Below are 21618 nucleotides of genomic sequence, written 5' to 3'. Positions count from 1 at the left end.
TTCAATCAGCAATTGTACTTCTCAAAATTTACCTCAGGGACGCCTGACCCATATACTCAGAGAGGGATACACAAGGCTGACTATTACTCTGTTGTTCAGGATTGTTTTCTGTGGACTAGAAACAGACAACTACCAAGAGTCCATCAATGAGAATTTTTTATTGTTAAATGAAATCTGGTCATCCATTCTATGGGATATGTAGAGCAATTTAAAAGAATAAAGTGGATTCACATGTACTTACACAAAAAGTTCTGTAAGACATACTGTAAAGTGAAAAGCCAGTTTGTGGAACAGTAAAAATAATATGATGTTATTTAGGGTACAAATGGATATAAATGAAACAAAATGAAATATTTCCATAGTTAATGTATGCACAAATTCATTAAAAAGAGACCTGGAAATATACCATGAAGCTGTTATCAGCAATTGACTTTGGAAGAGACTAGGATTGGGTCAATGGTGGGGAGGAGTCAAGGGCATCAATACTGCTTTACTCTCTTACAAAAAGAACCTATTAGAGGATTATTCACAAAATAAAAAATAAATAATATCTGTAACAAAAAAGATAAAGTAGTAGGAATCCTTCCTTTAAAATGTGTTTTTCCTCCTCTTCCTTTTTAATTTAATTATATGTTCCTCTTTCCCCTCCTCCAAGCTCCTGTTTTAGGGATACAAGGAAGAGCTTACTGAACTATATTGAATTTCTTGGATCTAGTAGTGAGTAGTTTTATTTTTACACCAACCTTGGCACAGAAGCAGGGCATCAGCTTACTATGTTTCATGTTCTGGCAGGATAGGTTTTTGTTAGTAGCCTTTTACACTGACCCTCTTTTCTTCTTTAGCTCTCATACAGATTCTTCTTGTAGTTCGCATGGTTTTCACGGCTAACACTTCCTGTGTTGGTTTCTGGTCCTGATATGGCAGAGCTCCAAAGGAAAGTCATAGCGTAATGCAGGCAACCTCTTCCATGCTCAGGCTGTACAGGAGCCCCTTCTCACTCATGATTACAAATAAACTGATCCTCTTTACATAACACACACTGACATAAGAAAAACAACCATGCTTAAAATAGTCATATTCAGAAACTCATTCTTGCTAATTACAGTCAATAAGATTTACAGAGCCAACAATAAAAGGGAAAGAATGATTAAAATAAGCCCAGAGCTGGTACAAAGTATGAACATTTACCCTTAAGATGATGTTCATATTTATCTGCTCCCAACCAACCCCAAACATTCTTTCAATGTTTCATCAGAGCACATTTCTGCTACCTAAAAATGACCTGCCAGCTCTGGTTTTTAAGTTCTTAAATCATCTGGGCTGTCTGTCTTCTTTGCCACCTATCATTTCTGTGGTGACAAATCAAAGGAGGGGTTACAGAAGGAAGCATGTCAATGTTCACAGAGAGTGGAACCAGTGGCTTGAAATCAGTGGTGCATGGTACAATGTGGCCATGACAGGAGAGAAGACATGGATGAGAAACTGTCAAATGTGAGGATTCTCCTCCAGGGCTATAAAGAGAAAGATCTTGTAACAATATTCTTTACCAAGAGCTTCTTAAGTCACTCAGCTCGCCTCTGAGCAGAGTAGGCTTCAAGGGATCACTAATCAAAGGGCTTCGGCACAGGCTTCATGGACCAAGGAGAAACATGGACAAAGACAAAGGAAAAAGCTCCAGGGAGAAGAGAGGCACATCACCCAGATACCAACGCAAGCTTCCAAACAGCGGCAGGGAGGGAATCGGGGTAAACTTAAAAGTATCACATTTTTTCTTTGAGACGTAACCTCTGTAGTACATGTGATAGATTCATATCAACAAGACTGATTGTCAGAAAAAATATCTTAAAGAAACTGGGCCTCTAAGCACCATCTGACTGCAACATTAGGTCCAACCCTTCAAATGATTTTATGCAAAAACATGGACTTAAAGCTTGTGTGCCCTCCCCACTCACTTGCGGGTACCATCTCTGCTTGCATACATTTATGCTCCTAATATATCACTTACAGGAGTCCACCTCCTAGAAGTGGATTCATCACTCGTTCTGACTCCAGGACTGGGCTTAAAGCCAGAAGAAAATGACAAACTTAGAATCATGGAAACTTTAATTTTTTCTTAAATCGTCTCATCTTTTAGATACTGATATATGATCATTAACTAAAAAATAAACCTCAAAATTCTGACACATGACTGACCGTTGACTTAAAAAGTGAAAAATTAAATTCCCATCTCTTGGCTAGAACTGGAAGATTAATATCCATGAAAAGAAAAGAAATAAAGAGACAGAAGTATTGCTACCACAGTATTTGTTTAAGTTGGTCATAAACAGCATTACAACCAAGAGAAAGTGGTTAGTATTAAAAAATTGAGATTTTTCTACATTTGAAAATAATCATGAGTTAAAATACTGGGTTCACAGAACAATAGAGGTACATCAAAGAGCCTCTGGTCCTAAACACTTTCTCTTTCTTAAGCAAAGAAATATTTATGATTGGTCTTAAAGGGGAGCTTAACTGAGTTGCTATGGATTGTTTAAAAAACCCCAAATTACCTTCTGTTGCTTTTATAGAAGCTTGATTTACAAGTTGAAAAATCAAACTGACAGTCTAGTCTCTTGTACAAATACCCAACCTTTAAAAATGCTCTAGGCATTATAAATATATCTTTCATGAATATAGCTTCAACAGTTCTAAAAATAGCTTTTAGGAGGAAAAAAATAAAAACCTCTTTCAAGCCATTGTTTTATACATAACAGCAGGAAACCAAACAGAATGTCAAAGCCAAAGTGATTAACACACCCAGTAATAAACATGAACAGTCAGTATGAAATCTTACTCAAATACGGTTTTCAACATTAGCTCGGGGTCTATGCTTTAGCCCCATGTCTGTGGCCAGACATGATTGCAGGGCCGCCGTATTCAGAAAGTAACTCCAGGACCACAAAGCTAAAATCTGCCTTTTGGATAACGTGTTAACAGACCCATTCAGGACTGGCCCGGGGGGCCAGATATTACTGTCTAGCACCCTAAGAGTTTCCCCAGGCTCTACTCTGACCCCAAATATGCCACTGCACAGAGCAGTTTCCATACCACTACTCACTGGTGAAGTCCAGGTTGCCCCCAATGGCCGAAAGCTAAGCTGACAAACCCCAGTAACCTTGGATATAGAGAACTAACACCAGAACGTGAAAAGGCACCTCACAGTTTGATGCCAGGTATTTTATTGGTTTCAGTAAGGATTTAGCACTCTCAATAAAGCCTGTCCCATCTTTCCAAATATCAGAACTTATAGGACCAGAATATTCCGTGGTCTGTGGCCTTGTATGTTCAAGTGCAGAACCATAGCATCGTCTATCGAAATAATAACCTACTTTTTATGAATATTCTGATCTAACTACCCATTAAACTCCAAATAAATCTTATGATCTGCAGATAGTCTACTTTTTAATAATTCAATATGGAATCATCTCAATTGGTTTCATAATAAATGAGATTCTAAATTCATGGTATGGTGGACAGAAAGCTAAAATGGGAAGAAATTCCTGAAAAAGTGAAGGTATAGTCTAAAGGGATCTTATTCCTGATTTTCTAACATAAAACAAATTATCAAGGCCAAATTCCTGCTGAGGCTGAGAGAACCCTTAATAAGCAGCAAAGGGGAGAAGGAAGAGAAAGGGAAAAGCCACAGTTATAGTCATCAGGGTCAAAAATGACTTTCTCATCATGTTTCTTCATTTTTTATGGGTAGAGTTGGTAGGAGACTTAACAGCAGTAGTACTGGCTAACTTCCCTCTACAACAAATGTAATTCACAATTCCATGTTCTTATCCTGAGACATGCCAATTGTTCTAGGATTTAGCACATCTAATATTTCAGACCTTGGAAAATCCCAAGACATTTCTTAGATATTCTTTTTAAATAGAATCTTTAAAAAAATTACAGAGTCATCCATGAAATGCATAGAAAGCTAAATACTTTGCAAATCAGCAACTAACTGGAAAATGTAAGAAAGACATATCTCACTTCTTACCTTGTTTTGATCTGTCCAGTAAAAGAAAAATCCCTGAGGGTCGGTCCTCAAAATAATTGGAGTGACAATAGTGGAGTCCTAGAAATGTAAGAAAATACACGTATATCAACATATGCCACTATAGAAAGCCTTACCTGCGAATTACTTAACAAGTAATAATTAAGTTTCTCCAAGATCATCAATTATTAGTAAAACTAATAAAAAATTAAACATGATATCTTTAACATCATAGGATTATTAATTACATAACTGAGGTACTTTACTAATAATTAGAATATTGGGACATTACTTAAAAAGGAAAAGGCCAGTGATGCACGTATTTATTGATTAAGGCAAGTTTTTAAAGGCACTGGCATGTTTTCTAACAAAAGCTATATTTGGTTTTCCAAATAATTTTAACACTAAACATCATTACATATTTTATATGATTAAAGTTAATTAAAATCCATGCTTCAGGATATTATTTTAAATTACATTTGCTCTATAAAATGATTTTTAATTGTACTGAAGAGAGTAAGCACAGCATTTAGGTATTGCTGTTTCCAAGGTAACAGTAAATAAGGCCATCTTCTACATATTCAGAAGGCTATACACAAAATTGTTGTAAATTTAAATTTCACACAATAAAATAAAACATCATAGACAGTCTTCTGAGTTTAAAGCATGCATATTATAAAGCAAAAACTACCTGTATTGTAATTACTATATTAAACATTTCTAAAATATGTGTTCTTTTCTTTTGGCAATTTTCAGAAAGGCATACCATCTGCACAAAGAAACACGTGTCACTGGATATGGATTTTTATACTGAAATACTGGGACCTTTGCAGGAATTGCATTTTTTAAAGGGACATAAATAACCAGTTTATTTCAACTTTTTCATACACATTGTAACTCTGGTATGTCATATCCTCTATCTGATCAAAAAGATTTGTAATAAATTTAGAACTTTCAGAGACAATTTTGGAATTTGGGATTGTCTTCCTGATGGGTAGAGCAGATCTAAGGCTTTTGTACACATGGTAAGTTTTATTATAAGAGCCAGGTTCTGGAGGCCAACCCCTCGGGCTCAAATCTCTGCCTGTCCCCTCCCGGTGCCTCATTTTGCACAACCACAACTGGAAAAAAAAAGACATAATAATCATACCTCCCACAGAGTTTTTTTGTGAGAATTAAATAGGATAATTTGGGTAAAGCACCTGGATCAATTCTTGGCACATAAAAATGTTCATTATTATTATAGTGGATTATGTTTAAAACCTGATTTATTAAAATATTAAATGAAAGTTTATCATGGCATTCTTTTTTTATTGTGGTAAGTATATATAACATAAAGCTTACCATTTTTAAGTGTAAAGTTCAGGGGCATTAAGTGCTTTCACATTGCTGTGCAACCATGACCACCATCCATCCTCATCTTCCCAAACTGAATCTTCACACTCATTAAACACTAACTCACTACTCCCTCCTCCCCTTAGGCCCTGACAATCACCATTCTATTTTCTGTATCTATGAATCTGACTACTCTTTGGTACCTTATATAAGTAGAATCATACAGTATTTTTCCTTTTGTATCTGGTTGATTTCACTCAGCATAATGTGTTCAAGGTTCATCCATGTTATAGTAGGTGTCAAAATTTCCTTTCTTTTTAAGACTGAATAATATTCAATTATATGTCTGTATCATTTTGTTTATCCATTCATCCACTGATGGACATTTGGGTTGTTTCCACCTTCTGGTTATTGCAAACAACGCTGCTATGAACATGGGCCTACAAATATCTGTTTGCGTCCCTGCTTTCAATTCTTTTCCATATATACCCAGAAGTGGAATAACTGGATCATATGATAGTTCTATATTTAATTTTTTGAGCAACTGCCTTGCTGTTTTATCCTGATAGTCTTAAGATTCATTCTTAACATGCAGTCTGAAAATATCTTTTACAAGGCTTGTGCTGTTACATAGAGCTTCAGCTGGAATTTTTAAATTCCAAAATTACTTCTAAATGTTAAAAAAAAGACATTTGGAAAAAAATTTGATATTATAATGGAAGAATAATTTTTAAAATATTTGAAGCTTCTCCTATGAGATTACATGCTTTTGTTCAGAGCAATATTTCCAGTAAATCATAGCAATATTTTCAGTTCTGTTTCATCACCTACTCTTCCAGAGTTGGGCGAAATAAGTTTCCAATACGCTTCACAGAACACACATCCCAATTTCCAGGTAAATTTGGAATTAACCTGGAGGTGTAACTTATCATTTTCACGACAGTTCCTTTTCTAATCGGAGTGTCTGACAAGAGCATCTGATAAGATTCTAATCAAAATCTTAGTGACAATTCACTTCAAGGATCCCAGACAAAAAAATATTTAAAGTTAGCAGAGCAAAACAGCTCAAATTTATATGTTGGAACATTGTGTTAGGCTACCTCGTTGTTTTGGATACTGCTTTTTCTAGCTTATTCCTTTTTCTCCTTCAAAATTAAAGCTCCTTTGTTCAGTATTTTCTTCACCCCACTCTTTCGGCCACAGTTCCTCTACTAAATGATCATTTATCTCGGCTCCCTGCCTGCTTCCTCCATAATCACCTCTGACATTCCAAGATCAGCTGGAACTTGGCATTCTTGCCATGCAAGGCAGGGTTTGACCCAGAAATACATGAATATCCATTTTCAACTCCACCTCCTTTTTTCACACCTCTCACATAGCTGCAAGTGCCTATATTCTCCCCCTACTCAACCCAGATCTCAAGTACTCTTAATTGTCAGAATATATGCTGTAGTTTGAAGTTTGAAATATATGGCCATCCTTCATTTCCAAGGCAACTGCAGCGTTTTACTGCAGAATAATGGAGATAACTCTCAGATGGTCTATGTTTTATTCTTTCTCCCTCCATCAATATCCGTAAGATGTGTATTCCATAAGAAGGTGGTTTTCAAACTTTCGGGTGCATCAGATTTACAAGGAGGACTGGTTAAAATGCAGACTACTGAGCCCTTTCTCTGGAGTTTCTCACTTAGGAGATCTGGAATAGAGTCTGAGAATCTGCATTTCTACTTAATTTTCAGTGATGCCACTGCTACTGGTCCAGGAACCAGACTTAGATCCACTGACACAGGCCTACAATGGGTGAGGCTTTGAATCGGGAATACAATGATGTAAATGCCCAGGAGCACCAGTGAGCTTGAAATGTAGACATCCCTGTGTCTTATAAGTACATGGCTTCTAACTAGGAATTCAACTTTAATTTGCTTACTTAAAGTTATAAGGTATTTTTTCCAATAAACATCTACCTTGAAAAGAAGAACACTAATAAATATACCTGTCTTAAGTTAGTAATTGTAGATAATGTACAGTAAATCTCTATTTACTCCTCTTTCGTTGACAGAAACCATTTTACTCTCATCCTATTTTATCAAAAATGAAGACTAATATAATGATATAAGAAACTGCTGTTTTACAATTTACATGAATCTCCAAAAAGATTTTAGGTTAAATAAAGGACAGTCAAGGAACAAAGTAAAGGGACTTCTTAAAACCTAAACATCCAAAAGAATGAGAGATATTTCAGTAAGAAAAAGAGTCACTGCAATCAATATTAAAATTACAAAGTCCTATAACTTCTTTATTATGATTTGTGCATCAATGTGCTGATATAAATCAATAACATATACTAATGCAATGTTATATGATAATTACATCTCAAAAAAAAAGATGAAATGTGAAAATAAATGAATCACTATAAAACAAATTATATACCCTGGAGTATAATCTATAAAAATATTGAATCAATATGCTGTACACCCAAAACTAATATAATAAGGCAACTATACTTTAATAATAAATAAATAAATAAAATGTCCTAAAGAAACTGGGAGGAAATGACAAAACAGTACAAACTCCCTCCCAATACCAGAATATTCTTTACAAAACTCCCTGACCAAATAATAATAGACACATCCTAAATGTTTGGTCTGAGCCAATCACTGCAATATGAACTCGAAATGGAATTTCTCCTTTGATATTTATAATATTTTAAGAGGTAGACACTTATCCCGATTTTACATATAAATAGACTAAGGCTTAGCTTAAATAACTAGGTCCAAGGAAACCTGGCTAAGCTAGTAAGGGAAGCACTGGAATTAAACCTCAAGGACAGACTCTACACCAAGGTCACTCAACACTGTTTCATTACTGATCTGCTAAATTAGGGCTTTTTTTGACATTTTTTTTCCTAATCATCTTCCATGAAATGTTAATATCACAGATATTCTGTATATCTATTTATATGCTGTATGTATACTGTGCTTTATACAAAATAAAAAGTAAAGAATAAGAAGACGTTTTGTCCCTCAAGAACCATTTTTCACTTCTTTGGAGATGATCTGGCCCCAACGGAGAAGGCAACGCTGTCCACCTGCACTGTTGAATATGGGCTCACCTGAGACCACGGAGCCCTTGAAATGGGGCGAGTTGGCTAAGATGTGCTATAAGACTTGAAAGACTGACAATGAAAACAAGAATGTAAAGTAGTTCATGAATAATTTTTGATATTAATTATATATGTAAATAAATATATCAGGTTAAACAAACTATATTGTTAAAATTAATTCCACCTGTTTTTTGTTTTTTTTTTTACTTTTTTAATGTGGCTACTAAAAACTTTAAAATTTCCAGTGTGGCTCATTTTATATTTCTACTGGGCAGTGGAGCTCTAAACCTTCATGAGAAAATAAGTTTTCTCCTTAACAGGGAAATCTTATTCACAAAGCAAACTTGGTCAGATAATGCCAGCTAGAAAGTTTTGGGATTTTTTTCCATATATGCAGCTATCATTTAGTTTTAACACCTAATTATTGGGTTGGCCAAAAAGTTCATTTGGGTTTTTCCGAACGAACTTTTTAGCTAACCCAATTATACAAAATAAATCTAGTTGCTTCTCTAAGTATCAACTCTTCAAGTATCTGAATAGAGCCAATACGTTGCTGCCCTCTGAGTTCTACTTTACCAGGTTCAGGTTAGTAATGAGCTAAATTGTGCCCCACCCCAAAATCCGTATGTTCAAGTCCTACCCAGTGCTTCAAAGTGCAACCCTATATGCTTAACAATCTTTACATAGGCGATTAAATTAAAAGGAGGGCATTAAGGGTGGGCCCTAATTCAATAGGATTGGTGTCCTTATAAAAAGAAGAAATCTGGACACAGACACATACAGAAGGAAGATGATGTGACAACACAGGGAGACCAGCCACCTACAAGCTATGGAGAGAGGCCTGGAACAGATCCTTCCCTCAGGGTCTTCAGAAGGAACCAACTCCACCAACACCTTGATCTCAAATTTGCAGCCTCCAAAACTGTGAGAAAACACATTTTTGTTGTTTAAGACTCTCAGTCTGTGCTACTTTGTTATGGACACCCTATAAAACTGATACAAGCTATAACCCATTAAGGCTAATGTCGAGGACCAGCTCACAGACCCACAGACCCACAGCCCACACGTTGGTGCCACTGTCAGAAAGTCTACTGGCCAAGATTGACCATGATCCTGACTCCACAGTGATTTTGTGTCCTCATGTTGTTAAACAGAAAACACACATGGCTAGAGATGTGCACTTCTCAACTAATCAATGTTACAGAGTCAACAAGGGAAAAAAAACAGCCATGCTCCACAGGGATTGCCCAAGACTTGCCTCAGAAAGCAGCAGAGCCAAAGACGGCAAACACATACACAAACAGCTACGTAAGGAAAAAAAATTCCAAGTGTCACAGAAAATCAGATGTGATGCCCAACAAACGTCAGCAATGCAGCCCTGACTATGAAACACACACACATACATACACACACACACACACACACACACACACACACACACACACACACACACACTAAAGGCAGTCTTGGATAACAGATTGTGAGATTAGGATCAGTGAAATAAATCTTCTGTGTGCATCAGCATGGAAGAGGATTTTCTTCCCAGGGCCTGTCCAGTCTGAAATTTCCCCGAGGAAAGGAAAACAGAGGAGGGAAGAAGGTCCAGGGTGGAGGATGCAAAACAGTGGAGAGAAGTACCATTAAAAAGTTGCCTTTTACTGACAGGTATAAAAATCTCTTTTAACAAAATACAGCAAAAAGTTGGAAGCATGCTCCTTCAAATACCATGCAAGATACTGCAGGCCTATACTAGGGATTCAAATGAAAGTCCAGATCCCCCATCATACAAGGTGCTCACTGTTTAGTGGGGGCATCGGATGAGTAAACCAATCATTTCAGGAAGCTATAGGTCTGGTGGGCTGTGGTTTTAATACACATTTCCCTGATGACTAATGACTAATGTTGTTGAACATCTTTTCATGTCCCTACTGGCCATGTGTGTGTGTGCGCGCACGCGCACGAAGTGGCCCAGTACTTTTTAAAATCAGTTAAGATTTAAATCAGTGGTTTACATTTTAATCAGTGGTTCTGGACCAGGGGCAGTTTTGCACCCCAGGGAAATGTTGGCAATGTTCAGATCTAGTAGATAGCCAGGGATGCTGCTAAACAGTCTACAATGCACAGACCAAACCCCATAACAAAGAATTGTCTGGCCCCAAATGTCCATAGTACCAAGGTTCAGAAACACAGTTTTAATGGCTTCCTACTGACTTCATGAAAAAATTTTGCAGTGGCCTAAGCAGCATATATGCACCCTTTGCCATCCCGCCTCATTATCTGAGCCACCAAGTGCCCCATTTGCTTATTCTTCCCTGTCCTTCAAAGTCCCATGTGCCTTCCCTCCTTGGGATGCCCACATGTCCTGTACATTTGACCTAATACACTCCCCATCCTCATGTTGGCTTAAGTCCTACTTATAACTCAGGTCTTTCCTTAAACAGAATTTCTCCATGGAAACCTTCCAAACTTCTTATACTCACTTGTACTTTTGTACTTTTTTCTGTAGTACTTACCACAATTATAGTAACATCATTTACCTTTATTTGTTATGCATCTATCTCCCCCAGCAGAATACCAGCTCCGTGAGGGCAGGAACCAAATCATTTACCATTGTAAATCCACAACACTAGCAAAATGTCCAGCTTATAAGAGGCATCAATACAAATTTAAAGTATGAACACTGAACAGGTAGATGGAAGAAAACTGCAGAAAAAGAATCAAGGTAGATTCTGAAAAATATCAGTTGGACTGGCACCCAACAGGTTGCCAGAAGCTGTGGCAAGAGAAGTTTCAAAGCAATGGCAAAGGCAGAATAAGGCTTTGGAGGGCAGAGAAGGAGTGAGTGGGATGTGAGGAGAGGAGAAGGTGGGTAGAAGCTGCATGTTCCTTGTGGAGGGAAGGATGAGGAAGAGGGCAGTAACCATAGGAGGAAGGTGGGGGGGGACATTGTGCTGCATTCTATGTTGGCATATGTATGGCTAAAAAGCATATTTCTATTTTCTCAGAAGAGCTTCAACAGAAGGGAATCTTTCACAGATACTGTCAAAGGGGAGGATAATTATGAATCCTGAATCCAAAGAAACCAGGAGGCATGGGCTCCAGGACATGGAGATTTCCCAGGGACAGGAGGGAAGGTGGGACCATAGAGGTGGCCCAAGTATATTGAACTAGGAGTGGGGAAGGGAGGATGTCAATAATATTGTCCCAGTAACTTCCATTCCCTCTATACAGAAGAAATAGTGTAGGTAGAATTTTTATTATAAAAAATATTTTTTAAACTATATGTCTTTAATATTTTTCTCATTTTGGCAATAAATCTCAAATATCCATTTTTCTCCTTATGAATCATTATCCTGATAGAGAGGATGTTTTCACAACCGTCAGTCTTTTGCTCTGTCACTCCCAACACTTCTGAATTTCTTTAAAGGCAATTTTCCTTGCAAAATCTCGGTATATGTGTATCTTTTTCAGAAAACAGAAGCCACTTGTAACATTCAGAATAAGAGATGTAAATACATTAAGTATCACAATTTTCAACCAATATCGAATTACAATTGATTACACACTCAACCTTAAGCCATATTTAGCCCTTACGGGAAATCCGTGCTATGACAGCAATCAGCTCTGTGTTGACAATAAATATTTTGCTTCTTGAACTCACATGGAGAAACCAAAGTTAAAAATGCCACAGGGTCCCTCGGACTCTGGGAGATGTCAGATGGAATGGAAGGATGGAGGGCAGGGCTTTCTAACCAGTGCTACACACAGTGTGTCATGCAGGTGTCTTGGGAGCATGACCACCCTCCCTCATGACTGCACACTCCCCCCTTCCCATGAACCCACTGTGACCCAGAAACACACCAGATCATTCCTTCATTCCACAAAGATTCCCTGAGCACCAACTCAGTGCCAGGCCTATGCTTTGCCCTAGGGAAGGTGATAAATAACACAAAGCTACAGTGTTTGAGGAGCCCTGGTCCAGCTGTCCTATAGACGAGGCATAACCACCTCCCTGCATGCACCCTCCTGCACTGGCAATCTACATCTGGGTTCTCAATTGACAGTACCTTGAACTCCAAGCCATTCTGCCTCACTTTTGGGTGCAAGTGGCATCCTCTACACTTCCTTCATGCCCACTTTATCTTTCATCTTCCAACATCAAAGCTTTCCCATAGGAAGCCATGGGACCAGTCTTAATGGGCATCCAACAAAAGACAACATGTGCAAGTATGTTTGGAAGAGAAAAAGATGGAAAAGCACATGTAATGAGTCTTGCTAGATACAAAAGTGTCACTTATTAGGTAATGAAAAAAAAGACCTTTGTTTTAACACCATTCCTGAATATCTTTCTGTGAGCATGTTTTACACTGACTGACTGATGTAGAACATTTGTAGACTAGACTGTACCCTGGTCTTTGTGCCTCAAAGCAGCAATGAAGATTTCCTATGTTCCCACATCCTACATTGTGGAACAAACATGGGCTTCATATACACATCATAAAAATAGCTGTTTTTGAAGACACCAGCAAAGAGGAAGGCATTTGTAGGGTTCTAAGCATCATTTGTACGAATCATAAAATCAGGGGGATTCTTTGGAAAAGTCAATGAATCTCTTTCAACTGGTATTCATTTAGATTCGATTAAAAGCCTTTTGTAAAAAAAAAAAAAAAAAAAAAAAAGCCTTTTGTTACCACAAGGATCCTGTTTGGGGATATCACGGTAGACTGGAAACGGTCCTGAATTTAACCAGAAGACCTAGTTTTAAACCTGACTTTGGCTCTAACTAGTTGTGTGCCTTGGGCAACTCACCACTCACTAGCCCCAGTGTGCTTCTATGTAAGATGGGAATAATAACATCTGGCCTTTTCCTACCACTCTAGGTGGTCTTGAAGACTGAAGGGGCATGACTGTAAATAAATAAGAGTGGTTTATAAATATCAGGGCCTATTATTAGGACTCACTCTCAGTATTGAACTTGAGAGGCAGCATTATAGCAAAACTCCATTTTACTCAACTGTAATATTGAAGGAGAAAATTACATAGGATGTGTGGGTGGTCATTGCACATTAAGACTGAAATTCATGGAATCCTAGAACCGTATTGGGTAAAAGGTCATATTGGGTAGGGGTTAATGAAGAAAACAAAAACCTCTCTGGAAACTTTGAACATAAAGGAGTTTAATTACAGGTACCGGACAGTATCACTAGAAGGATTGGAGATGTAGGCTTCAGGAGCCTCTGTGAATGACCCCAGAACATGACACACTGACCCTTGAGGAGAGCTGTTGCCTCCACCACATTCAGAAAGGTGAGAGAGAAATCAAGGAGGAACTGCTAGGGTCAAACACACGCCAGTTTAGCTGAAGACAAAGGAAGAGTAATCTGAGACAGGGAGCAGCCACTGTCCCCACTGCCTCTTTATAACCAAACACAGAAGATCATACTTCGTCCTTCAACATCCCACACGTCTGTAGAGACAAACCAAAGAATGCAGAGAAGTGGCCTCCTTCACATATCATATAAGTGCATCTCATACTGGTGGAATGAATTTACAGCCAGAATATTAGACGCTTCAAGGAAGTCTAGTAAATGTACCTTGAGATTCCCTGATTCTGTATTATAAGAAGTCATACTAAGAGGGTGTGGGGATGGAGACTAAGTGAGATTCAATCAAACAGCAAACCTGAGAAAGCATCCCCGTCAGTATCCTTCATTTTTTTTTAATCTACGGGACCACTTGCTGACTTGCTCTGGGGTCTTCCTTTTTCAGCTTCTATAGCCTCTTCTATAAAATGAATCAAATTAACTTTCCCTTATCTACTTCATAAACAAGTTCCAATGAAATTTTGATTTTTTAACAGCAAAATAACTTCTTAATCTCCTATGTATCAATGATATATATTAATATCCACAACGACTAGTTCAGGTAAAAGTGCTTTGTTAACTAATTCATTTTCCTTAAACTTGTTCATAAAACTTCATTGTGATGAAAAGAAACAAAACACTGAGCAAGTATTGTGAACTAAAAAAGTCCTTGAAATGAAAACCATATGTAGGATGCTTTTAATTCTCTTTAACACTAAATATTTTTGCTTATTTTATAGAATAATGTTTCTCCACTGACAATAATTTAGTTTCTTGATAAATGTATATAGATTTAGTCAACATCAATTATATCTAAGCATATACCTAAGCATTTTTTCAGAACAAAATTAAAATAAAAATTTCCCCAAAGTGAAATTAACATATGAAGAAAATAATAAAATCAAATATCAGAGCACAAAGAGATCAAAGGGGAAGCCAAACAACTCTTCAAGAGTCTAGCCTTCTTTATACATTATTTCATTTAGTTTTTAACAGAAATCGATAGCTTCTTTAAGATCTCATGTAAATTTCAGAAATATGTCCTAGTTCCTTTCCTTACTGATATACAGGGGCACTGGCTCTGACTGTGGGATCGGACATGGAATAGATGGGGGAAGGGGAGCATTATGAAATCTTTCTGGGCAGATGGAATTTATGATACAGTCTGAAAAGGCTGCTTGAACCTCATATTAGCTCCAGTAACAGGAAAACTAAGGTCTTCAGTTATGAAATATTTGTTATTTAGGTGAAGACCCACAGCATTAGTCGACAATTCACAATCAATCTCATTCCATTTTCTGCCAGCACTCCTTGTTCAGGATAATGTGAAACAATCCTGATAAAGAAACATTTAACTACAGATTAACAAGCTCAACGTAAAAAAGCAAAATGTTCCTGTCCCATTTAAACAGTCATTGCAGGTAAATATCATTTGAAGTTATTTACTGATAGGCTAAACTTTCCTAGGAAGGATTAGAGATATGCTAATAGCCAGAGTAAATTATCCTACTGCACCATAGGTGGGAATATCAAAGTCAGGCAAGATGAGACAGAAAAACTACTAGAGAAAAATATATTCCAGAAACAGCACTGTACTAGTCTGCTCTGCTATGCCAATAACAGCCTGTAGGCACTACATTTCCTTGCTCAATTACTACCGTTTTGTTCAACTGCTTTCTCCTTTGGGGCATTTACTACACCTGCTTCACTTCCCAGGCCTTACCTTAGGCTAGATAAGGACCTAATCAAGGCCCATCTAAACCCAGGATAAGTCATTTTTGTTACTGTTGAAGAGGGTTCTAAAGCAATAATAAAAATGCTTTAGGCTTCTGTTTGAAAATAAGAAGAAAATAGCTTTCTTAGATCCAAGACAGGCAAAACCAACCTACGGAGCTGTAAGTCAGGAGAGCGGGTGTAGGGGCCAGAAGGGAGCGCTCAGGGGCTTGGTGGGCTGGCGATGCTGTTTCTGCATCTGGTGCTGATCACGTGAGTGTTCATTTTGCGAAAACTGACCCAGCTGGACACAAGATTTGCGTGTTTTTACTTCATGAACGTTACACTCTGATCAAAAGCTTAAAATAGCTTTATTGACTTACTTTGGAAAAGTGATATTCTTACACTTAGATTACAGTAATCACTGTCGATGAGAAATTCACAAAAGCTCTTTGGACATGAAAAAGGGACAAATCTGGACATATTTAAGTAGTATTTTAGAGGGCACCTGCCAGCCCTCTGGGGGCTGCGTTTGGATCCTCCACCTACCAACCGGGGCTGTTTCTTCCCTCTTTCCCCTATAACCTGTCCAAAGTGAATGTTGCTGACTGCCCACCTTGTAAACCCTTCTCCTCTGCTCCCTCATTAATCTTGTCAGTGGCACCTTGTCATCATTTTGGAAACCGCAACTACAGATTCTACATAATGCAAAAGTTCTAACTGAGCTTTTGTGTAGGATGCTGGGAAATGTGCAATATACTAACATGATTTTTTATTATTAATACCTGTTTTAGCTGTGGGTTTTTTGGTGGGGAGGGCAGAGTGGTGGAGAGGGGGGAGGGAGTTACTTGTTCAAATCCACAGGGCGCTCAGCACATCCAAACCTCCAAGCTTCCTCAGCCTTCTTCTCAAACAACTTAGCCAGTCTAGCAATTATGACCTTTGAATGTAAGACTACGCTTCTGAGACATGATGTATGATGTGAGACTTACATATATCTACCTATATATAATTTTTTTCTTTCTAAATTACAAAAGTTTTTTTAACTGTTTCCTTTTCCTTCTGGTCATCATACTTGTGCACTTACTCTGTGTGTGTGTGTGTGTGTGTGTGTGTGTGTGTGTACTTTAAGGTTTTTAAGTAGAAGTAAAACTTTTGGATGCTTTGGAAACTGACTTCCTTTAAAGAGAAAGAGTCCTGCATTTTTTACATAGATTCATTTTCTCTGAAATACCTATATTTTTTAAAAGGGTAAAAAAACTTTTTTTTCCCTTTCAAATCATAAAATATGAAAATCAAAACACACTTTAAAGGGAATGGAAGAAAGGTCTGGATCTTCCCACCTATAGAATAAAAGAGTCATCCAACACAAACTGACCACCTTGATAAAGTTCATGGCCCTCTAATTATTAGGGGAACCATCGCTTTTAAAAACTTATTTTATTGAGTGTTGTATGTCAGGCGCCACACAGAGCAATGCATGTGCCTTCACTCCTTTACTGGTAACAGCGGTTCTGTGCAGTAGGAGATACTACAATCCTGACATTACACATGAGGAAACAGGTTGAGATGCATTAAGCAATTCACCCACAGTGAGCTCTGAATTTGGAGGGTGAGAGTGGAGAAAAAGAAAACAATCAAATGAGAAGCCCTCCATGCCCCAGAGGCTGTAGAACAAAGACACAGATCTTTAAGAGGAAGGATGGGCAAACTCAGAAAACAGATTCTCAACAGCCCATTAGAAAGCATAATGGTACATTTGAAAATGATGAGTTTGAGGCAAATCAGGGGTTGGGAAACCTTCGTCTTTCCCTCCACATCCTGTCCAACACAGAGAAACGAGAGGGGCCAGGCTCACAATCTCCCAAGCTCCCTAGCTGAGATGGAGAAAGTTAGCTCACTCTCAAACACCCCAGTCCTGTACACCCACCTCCTACTACCAGAGACTGATCGTATACAAATGCTAAATGAAAGCTAAGATACAAACACACAGTAAAAGCAAGGTGCATCCTTTCATATCACTGGTGAAACACATAGCCACCATAGGTCAGTCTTTTATCTGTTGGCCAAGTTCTGGAGGACAAGGCTTGGCCTTGATGTTCAGACTGTATATACCTATACACCATTACTAGTTGTTCAAAAATGGAAATATTTCCACATGCCCCCACAGACACTGGGGACCTGCAGACCTTCCCAGGATCAGGCAAAAGCATGGTTCATGCCTGGCTCTGGTGGAACAGGATGTCTCCAGGACTCCACTCCAGCTCCACTGCCCCCCTGCTGTCTGTTGTGATTGGTTAACGCCAATGTCAAAGCTTTTGGCTACCACCCTTAGAGCATCCACAGCTTCACCATGACATTGGTAGGTAGCCAACAGACTATGCAGGGCACTGCGCCCTCTGGGTGACACCCCCCATTCTATATGGTGGTCAGGACAACAGGACTGGTGATTATGGTGCTTTAGCCACTCAGAAAACAAGATAGAATCTCTACACAATTCTAAATAGCCCCAAACTCATCATTTTCAAATGTACCTCTATGCTTTCTAATGGGCTATTGAAAATCTGTTTTGAGTTTGCCCATCCTTCGTCTTAAAGATCAGAGAAGAGGGTATACAATTTTTAAGTGAGATCAGATATTTGAGATATTTTAAATTATTTCCAGCATTTACTTTTCCTCACTAGCAGATGGGGCACACACTTGGCGCAAGGGTGTGGGCAGCAGGTATTTCCCAAAGTCAGAGCCACAAGGAAAAACACAGCAGCCTCCCCTGCTCAGAGGCAGGAAGTCAGACTAGACAGCCTCTCAAGAAGCTTCTCTCCTTCCTTTCCTTTTCTAACACTCCCACTAGAAGCAGATGAAAATGCTGAAAATGTTTCATTGCCTATAAGAAATTCAAAAGAAATGCATGAATGTGAGTTAAGTCAGCCTGGGCATCAGACACTTCCTAAATATCCCAGAAGACCTAAAAAGATTGTCCACGATCATGTCACTGAGTTTTTTCTACCTCCTCGGTAGGTAGAAAGGTAACAATTGGAAGAATTTCTCAAAATACAAACACAGAGATAAAATTAAACTTACAAACCAGTGAAAATGTACACAGGCCAGCAAGACTGTGCTCTCTACCACACTTTCCAAGTTTTTTTCACAAACCTTATCTCAGTGGTTTCAAAGTGTGGTTCCCCAACCAGCAGCTTTAGCACTACCCAAGACCCTATGAGAAAGGCAAATTCCCAGGCTCCATCTCAGAACTTCTGAATCAGAAACTGAGGGTGGGCCCCAGCAGTCTGAATCTTACCAATCCCCCCAGATGTTTCTGATGCATGCTTAAGTGTGAGAAGGGCTGCTTTACCTATCAGCTACTGCCAACTTTTAGATGAAATAGGTAGGAAATGTAGCATTCTCACAGTCTGAGCAAGAGGCAGCAAAGATTTACAGAGGTTAAGTGATTAAGCTAAAGTCACACAGCTGACTGGTAAAAGAATCAGCAGGTACACCCAGGCCTTTGGACTCAAGATCTAGCTCTCTGTGTCTTCAACACACAGTCTCACTAATATGCAATATAATTAGCCAGATAACCTAAACTGGCTTGATACTAGAAGGACAAATATGAACGGGGAAGAATAGAAGGGTGACACCTGGGGAGGAAAAAACCATCCTAAGAAAGTCTGGGTCCCTCTAACTCCACAGATCACCATGGAGACCAAGAAGGCCAACCACGGAACTTGCAGGATAGTCCATTGCATTCCACATAACCTGACTCCTGGGTGCAGTCTGGTTTCTTCCCTATGAAAGATCTGAGATTCCCCTGGCCCTCTCCTTAGTGCCCATAACCTTCCGACCGGACTGCCCTAGAAACTCACTGTTCAATGCTCAGAGGGAGCCCTTCTCACCTTCTGCAGGTGGCGTTTGACTAGCAGCCTCTCCATCACTCTCCCTGCAGCCCTCATAATCTCTGTATCACTGGTGTTCTTGATAATTTTCTGTCTCCTCCACCTAGTATGTAAGGTCGGTAACAGCAGGGGGGTTGCTGCTTTCTTCATCACACCAGGCTCTAATCCAGGGCCTGGCATTAGTAGGTGAGGAATAAATATATGTGACATAAATGCACATAATAAAAGTCATCTACCTGGATGTACCAAAAAGTGTTTCCACAGAAGAATTTCATTTTCAAAGTGACACTCATAGTTTCTTCCAAACAAGACATTCTAGAGAATTATTTTTTCTTCAAACATTTTTTAAATTTTATTTTATTCATTTATTATTTATATTAGTAATCTATTTTATACATATTAGTGTATATATGTCAATCCCAATCTCCCAATTCATCCCACCACCACCACCCCCCGCCACTTTCCCCCCGTGGTGTCCATACGTTTGCTCTCTAAATCTGTGTCTCTGTTTCTGCCTTGCAAACCGGTTCATCTGGAGAATTATTTAAAATGCAGTTTAAAATCATCTCTGTGAATAAATCCAGAGCTTATCCTGAAATACCCTTCTTTATTCTGTATAGTCTCTTCCTCTCTCTCTCTCTCTCACTCTCTCTTCCTTCTGATCTTCATTCTCTTTCTCAGTAAACCCATCATCACATTAGCTTTCTATCTGAGGACCTCAAGATGGGCAAGACTGTTTTATTTGTTGTTGAACTGCATTTTCTTTGTTTTTCCTTGACACAGAGCATTTCACCTGTGTCTGAACTTATTGTTTAGATTCTGGAATAATCCATTTACAAAGCATCCGGTCATTAGACTAGGACAGAAGGAGAAAAGTGTAAAGTCCATAGCAAAAGGATGCTTACAGCATTTAATAACTGGTATGAGCTTTCAAGGAAGCTGTGGCTCAGCCTCCACGTCCTGTTTGCACTTCCAAATGGACAAAATATAGACACAGACCCGCTCAGCTAAGTAATTGGATTCGCTACCTGGAATATTTAAATTGTTTTCAGACACTGGAAAATGGCTTAAGAAGATTAAAGAAAAATACCCTGGAGAATAACAGGCTATAATTTACAAGGTGGAAAATCTTTTCAGCAAGAAGAATGCCTCATTCTCCTATAATTCCTCCTGTTTAAGAGATGTCTTAGTCATTTGGACCCAAATTTCCTTAGATCCAGCAGCTCAGGTTTTTTCCGGTGGGTTTTTCTTATCAAACCTGTTGAATGACATCTAGGCCATAAAATTGATAAACTAATGTCCTCCATCCGAAGATCCCCATGTATGCAGCAAGATTATTAAAGTGTCTGAAGGCAATGCGGGGGTGGGGGGGGCGGGGGGTATTCACTTTAAGTCCTAGGGTCCAGGGCTCCTGTAAAGTACTGGACTTAGCCCAGCCCCTCCTGGCATAAGATGAAGGTAAATTGAGGTAATGTCTTGTATTCTATGTCTATTTCGAACTGAAGACTCCAGCCAGCTCAGTTCTCAGAAACTTGCCCTCCCGCTTAGCCTGCAGGCCCACTGAGCCCTCATCGACCCCTCAGTGACCCCCTTCTGCTCTCCAGCCCTCCCCTGGTGTGTCCTTCCCAGCCTTTCTCAGGGCCCTTCTCTGCGGAGCCGGGCGCTAAAGTTTGGCATCACCGACCACCTGTCGGCTGGACCGCTGTGTCCTCTGCCTCTGCCGCGTGGGCGCCCAGAAAAGCGCTAAGACGCCGAGCAATCATTCAACAGTTTCGGACTCCCGGGCAGTTCCTTCTCGAAAGGGACCAAAGGAGGTAACAGGGGGTGCGTCTGCGCGCGGAGAGGGGCGCGACTTGTTCACACCGCAGCGCTTTCCTGCGGGTCCCAACTTCACCCTCCCCACTTTCCAAACTCTCAGGACCCGTCACCGGCAACGCCGGCCCCTTCGGCTCCACTAGCCCAAAAGATTTCAGACCTCAGGGGGCGCTGACCAGACCCAGCCAGGACGTCAACTACTGAACCCAAGGACCCAGGAGCGGGCGCCCAGCCGCCGCTGTCGGCCACCCGCCCGGGCGGCGGCGACTTGAGCGCTCCGAAGCCCCCGCGCCCGCCCGGGTGCGCCCATTGCATAACGCACCCCTCGCCCCACCCCCACGAGAGGCCCGCGCCTGCCCCGCGCCCCGCCGG

The 21618-nt window shown here is 39.5% G+C and overlaps 1 protein-coding gene across 5 annotated transcripts in view; it reads right to left on the bottom strand.

The window, feature by feature from the left end:
• PLCB1 (phospholipase C beta 1) overlaps positions 1-21618 on the bottom strand; it is a 681757-nt gene that overhangs the window by 659643 nt on the left and 496 nt on the right. For all 5 annotated transcript variants that reach the window (XM_082428205.1, XM_082428206.1, XM_082428207.1 and 2 more), the window contains exon 2: positions 4028-4105. In XM_082428205.1, the coding sequence (XP_082284331.1) occupies positions 4028-4105 (78 nt within the window). The remainder of the gene's footprint in view (positions 1-4027; positions 4106-21618) is intronic.

Source organism: Balaenoptera physalus (assembly GCF_965194825.1).
Source record: "Balaenoptera physalus genome assembly, chromosome: 16".
Classification (NCBI taxonomy): domain Eukaryota; kingdom Metazoa; phylum Chordata; class Mammalia; order Artiodactyla; family Balaenopteridae; genus Balaenoptera; species Balaenoptera physalus.
This window is presented reverse-complemented; position numbering and strand designations above follow the sequence as displayed.